At 44.4% G+C, this 9859-nt stretch overlaps 1 protein-coding gene across 1 annotated transcript in view; it reads right to left on the bottom strand.

Moving 5' to 3' along the window:
- Positions 1–2568, bottom strand: part of COCH (cochlin) — a 14965-nt gene extending 12397 nt beyond the window's left edge. Inside the window, exons 1-3 of the mRNA XM_025870217.2 lie at positions 2436–2568; positions 2033–2089; positions 1897–1944 (exon numbers count right to left, since the gene is read on the bottom strand). Coding sequence (XP_025726002.1) covers positions 1897–1944; positions 2033–2066 — 82 coding nt within the window. The 5' untranslated portion in view covers positions 2067–2089; positions 2436–2568. The remainder of the gene's footprint in view (positions 1–1896; positions 1945–2032; positions 2090–2435) is intronic.
- Between the last annotated feature and the right edge of the window lie 7291 nt (positions 2569–9859).

Below are 9859 nucleotides of genomic sequence, written 5' to 3'. Positions count from 1 at the left end.
AAATAAATAAATAAATAAATAAATAAATAAATAAATAAATAAATAAATAAATCTTAAGGAAAAAAAAAAAGAGTTGCACACCTAACCGACAAACCACCCAGGCACCGCAATGAGAAACATTTTCATAGACACATGCACAAACCTCTAAGGTCCCATCCTTTGCTTCGAGGACCATTTATACCAGTTTTTCTCCAAATGCAGTGCCTTAAAATTGTATCTTAATTTAAAGAAGCCAGTGAACAGATGTTTCCCTTTACAAGTGTCATTTAGCTCAATCACTTATTTTACAGATGCAGAAATTAAAGCAATGGGGTTAATTTGCCCTAGGTCCCACAGCCCAACTCCTGCAGGATAGGAAACAGGGAAGTTAGTCTCTATGAAATGAAGCATTTTTATCTGAATTGAACCTGCTTATTTCTGCTCCAAATCTGTCAAGAGAGATTTATCATGCCATGAATGCATTTTTTAGAAAACAGTGTTAATACTCTCAAATTTTACATACCAACCCAAACTAATCAAGAATTGAAGTTCTTACTATAAAAGATGTTAGGCAGACACAAGTTATTGGCAGCATGTAACAATATGTTAACTCATCAATTTACTATAAATATCAAGTTGAGAATAATGTTATTAAATACTATTTTCCAAACACAAGAAATTGTGGTTATCCAAAACTTTTTGAAACAAATGTTAATAAAAAACCAAAAAAGCACCTTATTTTTTTCCAAGACAGAGTAATGCTGTCTGGTCATCTGCCCACTTGAGCAGCCTTCCTCTACCAATGACCCTTTTCTACGAGCTCTCTACGTTGAGCTGCACCCTGAACTATGCATCTCTATTGGAAGGGAAGGCAGAATGCCAGCTAAAATGCCGATTCCTTAGCTCTGAAACACTCTAGATTGCTGGGAAAGTTAAAATCCTTACCCAAAACAGTAGCCTCATACCTGTGAGCCTTATACATGTGACCAAACAGCCTTAATCCTTCCTCCCACTTTCCAGGTCATCAGAGGCTCTGCCTTTAGCTGCCAACATTGACTTGAGTGAGGGAGGGGGGGAGAGAGGGAAGGAAGGGGGGAAAGAGAGAGGGAGGGGAAGAGAAAGAGAGAGGGAGGGGAAGAGAGAGAGAGAGGGAGGGGAAGAGAGAGAGAGAGGGAGGGGGAGAAAGAGAGAGAGTGTGTGTGTGTGCACGTGTGTGTGGTGGGGGTGGGGTGCTGAAAACAGCCCAGTGCAATGCTTACCCTCATTTCTCCTTTCAAGAAGAACAGGATAGATTTTGTAAAAGAGTTTGCCATTTATATTGTAGAAAACACACACACATACTCGGACTTTTACATGTGGAACAAACTTTTTAGACTCTCTCCAATATGAGATGGGCTACAAATAGGGGTTACTCCTAGAAACCAGGGGTTCAAGCAAGGTGGGACAAGGATGTAAGTATCGCTGTCTCTGTCAGCTCTGACAGTGTGAAGTCGGGTCTGGGAGGCTTCTTCCTGACTTCAACCCGGGAGACAACCCGAGACTGGTGTGCCACTCGCTAGGACTCAACGAATACTCCCCTGCCTTGACCTTTCGATGCCGATGCTCGGCTTGCCAGGTGCCTCCCGCGATGTGAGTGTAGATTCGGGGACGCTTCCTTCTCCGCGCCTTGGGAAGAACGTCCCCTTCAGGTACCAGGGGCCTCCTCGCGTGGGAGTAATGGGTAAGCCGGAGTAGATACGCCGTGGGTATGGATGGGTGTGCGCCCGGCAGCCGCTCCAACCTTGGCGCCCTCCAGCTTTGGTCCCCGGGACCAAGGTCTAGGGGCTCGGTCTGAGCGCTCTTCTACCTGCCGGCCCCCAACCCCTCCCACCGCCTGGACTTAGCCCTGCTTCCGCGACAGAGGAACCCGCAACTCACCAGCTCCCTGGCTGCCCGCAGGCTCCGGCAGCAGCAGCAGACAGACACCTGCGAAGAAAGGACAGCGGGAGGGCTGGCTCCAGCTTCCGCCCCGCTTGGTGCGACGGGAAGGGAGTGGGGAGGGGCGCGTACCCACCGAGGCAGAGAACGGGGATCCAGGCTGCAGACATGGTAGTCGAGGGGCTCCTCGGACCTGGGAGACAGGGAGAATGCGAGGGAGGCTCCCGGGAACGGAGGCCCCTACTTCCCCACCACACTGCGCCCGCCCTCCCCTTGGAGATCCCGCACCCCTCGGAAACCAGGGGCGGTGGAGAGGGGGGGTGACCTACGAGGCCGCTGCCCGGGAGCTAACGCCTCTCTATCTGGTGGCGATGCTCTGGCTGCAAATCGAGCCAAACCCAGCATCGATGTGCAACCCCGGCCCGGGAAAGGGGGTGCGATATCAAGACAGAAAGAAGCTGGGAACGACAAAGGAGAGACTCGGATAGGCAGGTGTCAGGGACCCGCACGCCCACCGCCGGACGCCCAGGGTTCCGCACCTGAGTCGGATCCTTCTGGCTGCGCCCGAGTGCGGAAAGCGCGTCTCCTGCCGCCGCTATAAAGGCCTGGCTGCGCGCATGAGCACTGTGCGGGGGGCGTGCGAGGAGGGGGCTGGGAGCCTGTCCCCGGGGGCTGGGCGGCGACCGTCCAGCTCCGCCCCCATCCCCTCCCGGTCGGGTAGTGAGGCCCGCGCCGAGGCGCCTCACCCCCCGCAGTGCGGACCTCGGCCACCTAGACGCCGCGTCCGTCCCTAGGGGAGGCGCGAAGGCCCGGGGTCAGCATCTCGGGGCCCCCGTGGGACCCGGCGTCAGGGGTATCGGAACGAGTGTAGAACGGCGGCTGGGCCCGTGCCTGGAGACGCGCGGGGTGAGCCCGGGGTTTACGGCGCCGGCCGCTCAGGCTTGAGTGCGCTCCGGGCGGGGCGGCTGCCCGACGTGAGCGGCCAGCCTCACCCGGGCTGGCGAGGGCGGGTCCCCGGCGCACGGTTTCCGACGGCGGAGCTGCGGCCCTCGCGGGGGAACTTGGGCTTTGCTTCGGCCAAAGCGGCTGAGGGGGCGCAGGGCCGTTGTCCGCCCAGAGGCCTTGCGTCCTCCGGAGAGCTACCAGCTCCACGCGGCCTCAGAACCAAACTTCCCAACTTCGTGCTCCGGTGGAAATGGAGTTCCTACTTCTAAAGTAAAAGCAACCTGGGTTGGACAAGCGCGTGCTTGGTATTTTTAGAAACCCTGTCAACTGATTGGTTATTCTTTCGACCTTAGGGATCCAGCCTTCCGACTTGGTTTCTGCTGGAATTGGATTTCCCCAGCGGGCTCCATTTACTGTAATGGGTAAGGCCACGCTTCTGAGGTGGCCCGGGCCCCTCAGTATCTGCCCTTTCTTCCTTTCTAGATCAGGAAGGATTTATGCTTGATTGCCTTTCCAAACTCCCAGACCTGTGGTCTGTTGTGATTGCACAGAATCTCCGATTTGGTAATGTGTCCTCCCTCATCCTGGTGACTTTTAACAGGTGGAAATGGGAGAAAGAGCGGAATTCACAGGGAGTGTGACAGACACGTGACTTCCATGGCAACCTAGGAACCACCTCCAGACCCAGGAGAGGTGGCAGGATGCTGTTTTGTTTTGTTTTGTTTTCCAAATAGTTTTGTGTTTTTTTGTTTTGTCCAAAGAATAGCATTTTATTTTAGTCCAGGGAATAACCAATAATTTACATGCCATAAAATCCATCCCTTTTAAGTGTAAAATGCATGATTTCCTGTGAGTTTACAGAGTTGTGCAACCATCTCCACAAGCCAGTTTTAGAATATTTCCATTACTCCCAAAAGGATCCCTTCTCATCATTGACAGTTCCCTTACCCACCCTCAACCCTAGGCAACACTGATTTGCTTCCTGTCTATGCATTTGCATTTTATGGACATTTTCTATAAATGGAATGATACAGCTTCTTTGAGTATAATGTTTTTTGAGGCTTATCCATGTTGTAGCATGTATGCCTTCTTCCTTTTTATTGCTTAATGGTATTCTCACACATTTTGTATTAGGAAAGAAACATACCACCATCACCTGGAAGCCAAATATTGTAGTGGTTTTACAACTGTTCTCTCCATCTGGAATGAGTCAGTCAGTATTTGTACCAGGCAACTGGGGAGTGCTGATTTCATTCCCTTTACTATTTGAATGTCTTCTGGAGAAAGAGACTCATTAAATAACATTTGTTGGCTGGAAGGTTTTTTATTCTTATTTTCATGGCTTCTTTAAAGATTTAATCTCTTCCATGGCAGAGAGTTACCTTTTTCTTAGAAACCCAGTAATCTAGCCACTGCCCCTGATATTTTTCTTGGGAGAAATTTCAAGCCTTCAGGACTATTAAAGCTGTCTTTTTCATTATTGCTTATTGAGTGTCCTCAATCAACATTGGATAATCTCCTCCCAATTAGGCTGGGCAAATTGTCATGATGCTACATAATGAGGGAGAGTTCACATCCTGGAAAAAAGCTACCACTCCACAGCTCAGCGGGCAGGTGCCTAAATGGCCAGAGGGGTGCATGCTATTTAGGACTCCCACAGGGCACAACCCTCCTGTGATGTAATTTCACTGAACCATTTGGCAGAGTCAAAACTATGCAGCTATTTCCATTGACTGACCCTAAGTCTGTGACTATTAAAAAATAAAGGAACTACCTCATTGAGTTTCATGGTTGTTTACCCAAAGATACAATTTTAATTATTTTGTTTTGAAACATTTAAGAGAAGTTATTCTTCGCTTATTTTTCTGGTTTGAAAGGCCAACCAAGGAGGGTGGGGGAGTGGGGATGAGATTCCTCATTCTTAGTTTGTATCTCATACTCACTATAAGTAAAATGAGGAAAAAAATATCTGAACTTAAGAGGTAGTTTTATCTGGAGAGGGAAAACCAAAGAAATCTGGGTATGTTTGACTTAAAAAGACAAATTGTTAAAATTACAGTTTTGTATTCAGTTGGGTGACATTTCCGGTTATTATACTCCTGAGATGCATGGTTAGTTTACCCTGCTTTAATTAAGACAATTTGATATTCAATATTTACACTAATTCCCTGCAGAGCAGTGGATTCCTAACCAGGCTGCACAATGGAATCACCTGGGGAACTTTAAAACTGTATTGAAACCTGAGGTGTAATTGGTCTGGGATGGGACCAGGGTATTAGAACCTTTTAAAGCTCACAGGTGATTCTAATGGGCTGCCCAGGGTACGTAATACTTAGCTCAATGTTAGAGGTTAAGCTAATAATTGTAGTTTTTCCTTCTTTTTTTCATTATTCTTTCATTAAAATTCCATCAAAAATATACCTACTGTATTTCCCGGATAAAATATGGAAGCACTTCTGGCCTGATGGTTGTTTAAAGACAGTCCTTAAGAGAAGAGTTGAAAACTCAGTTTCAAAAGTAATTTTTCCCAAGTGTGCTGTCTGGTCTAACTGTGTGTGGAATGGGCTGACTTTGTTAAGGGAGTGAACTACGTCTAAAACTAATCCCCTAGGTGGCATCTTTAGGCTTCAGGATGCTGCTGACAGCTCAAAAGAGTTTCTCAAGAATGGTATGGTTATCTGATTAGATTTGGCTCATTACCTATATGGATAAGCTCTTAGTTTACAGGTCCCCTCTCTGTTCTGTTTTTACCTAAGTATGAATCTGGTGTCATCTGGAAGTTTTTATATTTTTGTTGTTGGTCTTTTATTTTTATCTTTAAAAGGAGTATCAGCCCTGTCCCACCCGCTATACTAGTTTAGCTCCCTTGTAAACTTACTTAGCTAATACAATACATAGTAACTTGGTTTTATTTCTGTTACAGTGACCTTAAAGTGAATTTTTTCCCTTTAGGGAAGTGTACGTTTATCCTGCAGTATCCCATAGGCTCTTATGGTTGGTTATAGACCATAATCACTTTGAAAACTCCCATCACCTATGTTATTCTACCACATTGATGTTTTTTGCTAGATCTAGTTTTTCTGATTGTTTTTGTCCACATCTAATACTAAGCAAGTATGTACCTCTAGCCTTTTGGTTTTTGATGATTTCTGGCAATGTAATAAATGTCTACAGCTTCTGAGGAGTGAAAATCAAAGAGTTGATGCACACTAAATTCTATACCTGAAACTAATATTACACTGTATGTTAATTAGCAGGAATTTAAATAAAAACTTGGAGAAGAAAAATTTGATTCTGAGATAGCCCTATGACCACTAGAAATCATTTTCTTTTCCCGGAATTCACTTTCCTTTCCTATAAAGTGAAGGGGATCAGACCAAGTGATTGGAAGGGACCTTCCCCTGGCCACTTGCTGTGATTGGGCAAATGCTCCCCAGGCATATATTGGCTTTGAGGGTTATGTCATCTCTCTCTAGTCTGGGAGGTCTTAGGAAACACTGGCTGCGTCTCAGCTGTCCCTCTGCTGTCCCAGGACCCATCCTTTCTTAGCAAGTTCTCGTTCTGTTCACCTCTCACTGCTAAACTATGGACTGGATCACATTTGCCCCTATTTAACAAGAAATAATAGAGGTCACATTGGCCACTGAAGTGCCACTGAGACTTCCCTTCTGAGCAAGGAAAACTGTGACAGGGAACATAAATTTGTTCTCTAAGGCCCAGCATACATCCCATGTAAGCTTCTCAAGATCAAGGGTCTTCTTCCTCTCTTTGATCTCTCTTTGATTGCTGTACCCCTAGTTCCCAGTACAGTGTCTGGCACATAATGGGTACTCAAGAAATATTTGTTGAATGAATGAATGAATCATATTCTATCTTATCATTTGCTCCCTTGTAGTGATATTTATTTATTTATATTTTATTATTTTTTTAATTAAGCTCCATGCCCAAGGTGGGGCTTGAACTCACGACCCTGAGATCAAGAGTCACATGGTTTATAGACCAGCCAGCTGTCCCCCTCTTGTACTGATTTTTAAAATCTTTTTATTTTAGAACAGTTTTAGGTTTATAGGAAAATCAATACTACAGAGAGTTCCTATTATCCCATGCCCAATTTTCCCTATTAGTAACATCCTGTATTAGTATGGCATAGTTGTCACAGTTAATGAACCAGTATGACACATTATGATTAACTAAAGCCCATACTTTATTCAGATTTCCTTAGTTTTTACCTAATGTCCATTTCCTGTTCTGGGATCCTATCCAGGATACTGCATTACATTTAATCTGCACATATTTACTTAGACTCCTCTTAGCTGTGAAGCTTTCTCAGATTTTCCTTATGTTAATGACCCTGACAATTTTGAAGAGTACTGGTCAGATATTTTGTATGGTGTCCCTCAGTGGGGATTTGTCTGATGTTTTTCTCACCTTTAGGTTGAGGTTATGGTTTTTGGAGGAGGGCCACAGAGGTGAAGTAACATTCTCATCACATCAAATCAAGGGTATGTATAACCTATCAACATGAATTATTACTGTTGACATTGACCTTGGTCATGTGGCCGAGGTGGTGTTTGTCAGGTTTCTGTACTCTAAAGTTACTCTTTTATACCCCCTTTCCATGCTGTCCTCTTTGGAAGGATGTCATGATGTGCAGCCCACACTTAAGGAGTGGGGAGTTATGTTGAACCTCCTTGAGGGCAGAACAGCTACAAAAATTATTGGGAATTCTTCTGCAAGGGATGTTTGTCTCTTCTCCCCTATTTATTTATTTGCTACTTGTTTTTCTTATATGTGGTAATTCTTCTCCTAAAGGCTATAAGCTTCTTCAAGGCTGAGACTATTCCATATGCTCCTCTATATTCCCAGTGAGTTACACAGTGCTTTGGAGTACAGGTAGAAGTTCAGTCACCAGTATGAAGGATGGTGCATAGCTTCCGGTCCTGGCAGCTTTCTGCTGATGACTTACTCTTCCTTTTTACTGCAGTATTTGGGCTAGAAAGTTGCCCATTTGGCTCTTGGCAAAGGTGTAATAAAAATGCTAATAATAATAGTGATCCTGGCACTGTGTTAAGCTCTTTTTTTTTTTTAAAGGTTTTAGTTTTTTTAAAGATTTTATTTATTTATTTGAGAGAGAGAATGAGAGAGAGAGAGAGAGCATGAGGTGGGGGGAGGGTCAGAGGGAGAAGCAGACTCCCCGCTGAGCAGGGAGCCCGATGCGGGACTCGATCCCGGTACTCCGGGATCATGACCTGAGCCGAAGGCAGTCGGTTAACCAACTGAGCCACCCAGGCACCCTGTGTTAAGCTCTTTATACATGTCCCCATAAGAATTTTTGCAACATAACTGCAAGATGGATATCATCCTAATTTTATGGATGAAGATACTTATGTCCAGACTGATTATAAGACATGTCCCAAATCACACAGCTAGAGCACAGAGCCAGGGTTCAAATCTAGTTCTCTAAAGCCCATGCCCTTAACCACCAGGTTATACTATGTTTTCCCTCATGTTAGCCAAGTAAATCCATAAGGAAAGCCAGAAGGTCATGGAAGCAACAAAGGCTAGAAGAAAATGGTAAAGGAAGAAATAGATCTCTGGGCGCCTGGGTGGCTCAGATGGTTAAGCGTCTGCCTTCGGCTCAGGTCATGATCCCAGGGTCCTGGGATCGAGTCCCGCATCGGGCTCCCTGCTCCTTGGGAGCCTGCTTCTCCCTCTGCTTCTCCCTCTCTCTCTCTCTCCTCCTCTGTCTCTCATGAATAAATAAATAAAATCTTTAAAAAAAAAAAAAAGAAAGAAATCTCTGAGTGGGAGGGGCTGGTGTATGACCTGTGAGATCTGCTGTGAAATTGGTACATCCAAGAGAAGCACATAAGCCATAGGTTAGCATAACAAGATAATCATAAAATATTATGTATTCCAAACACAAAGATAGCAGAGTTTGCTCATATTCTTACCATTCAGGTCAAACTAATTTCTTTTTTTTTTTAAAGATTTTATTTATTTATTTATATTATTTATTTGACAGCGAGAGAGGGAACACAGCAGGGGGAGTGGGAGAGGGAGAAGCAGGCTTCCCGCCGAGCAGAGAGCCGGATGTGGGGCTCGATCCCAGGACCCTGGGACCATGACCTGAGCTGAAGGCAGACGCTTAATGACTGAGCCACCCAGGCACCCCAGGTCAAACTAATTTCTAAAATATATCCATATGGAGCAAAAGCTTAATGTGATTCAGTTAGCTTTTAGGATAGATGGGCATTAGTGATGATCCCAAACCTTTTCCTCCAGAGCTCCATTTTATCATATACGTACAGTAGAATTATTCATTCTACTGTTTCCCAGGAGATGAGGTTGATTTGCAGTGGGTGGTCAAATGATAGTGACAGTAATGATTATTTGAAGTCATTGATTCAGTGGCTTGTTCAGGCATTAGATCTGAAATAAAATATCTCTACATGTGGTTCTGGGGAATTATACCAGGACATTGTTGCTAAAATGTGAAGCTCACATAACATTCTCTACTAGAACAAAGAGTATAAGCTAAAAACAAAATGTTTCCAAATAATTATAAACAGTGAAAGTCAATTCCTTCATTACACATTAATATTTATTTTGTTTAATTTTCTAGCTTGATAAATATTTATTTTGGTAGGATTATATACTTTTTAAAAAAGATTTATTTAATCAATTGGTGCTCATCGCAAGTGTACTCCTTAATTCCTATTACCTATTTCACCCATCCCCCCACCATTAGTTTGTTCTCTAGATTTAAGAGTCTATTTCTTGGTTTGTTCCTCTCTCTTTTTCCCTTTGCTCCTTTGTTTTATTTCTTAAATTCCACATATGAGTAAAATCATATGGTATTTGTCTTTCTCTGACTGACTTATTTTGCTTAGCATTATACTCTCTAGCTCCATCCACATCATTGCAAATGGCAAGATTTCATTCTTTTTGATGGTTGAGTAATATTCCATTGTGTGTGTGTGTGTGTGTGTGTGTGTGTGTGTGTGTGTGTGTGTGT

This window comes from Callorhinus ursinus, unplaced genomic scaffold (genome assembly GCF_003265705.2).
Source record: "Callorhinus ursinus isolate GAN/ISIS: 27379988/994484 unplaced genomic scaffold, GSC_fseal_2.0 scaffold8, whole genome shotgun sequence".
In the NCBI taxonomy this organism is placed as follows: domain Eukaryota; kingdom Metazoa; phylum Chordata; class Mammalia; order Carnivora; family Otariidae; genus Callorhinus; species Callorhinus ursinus.
This window is presented reverse-complemented; position numbering and strand designations above follow the sequence as displayed.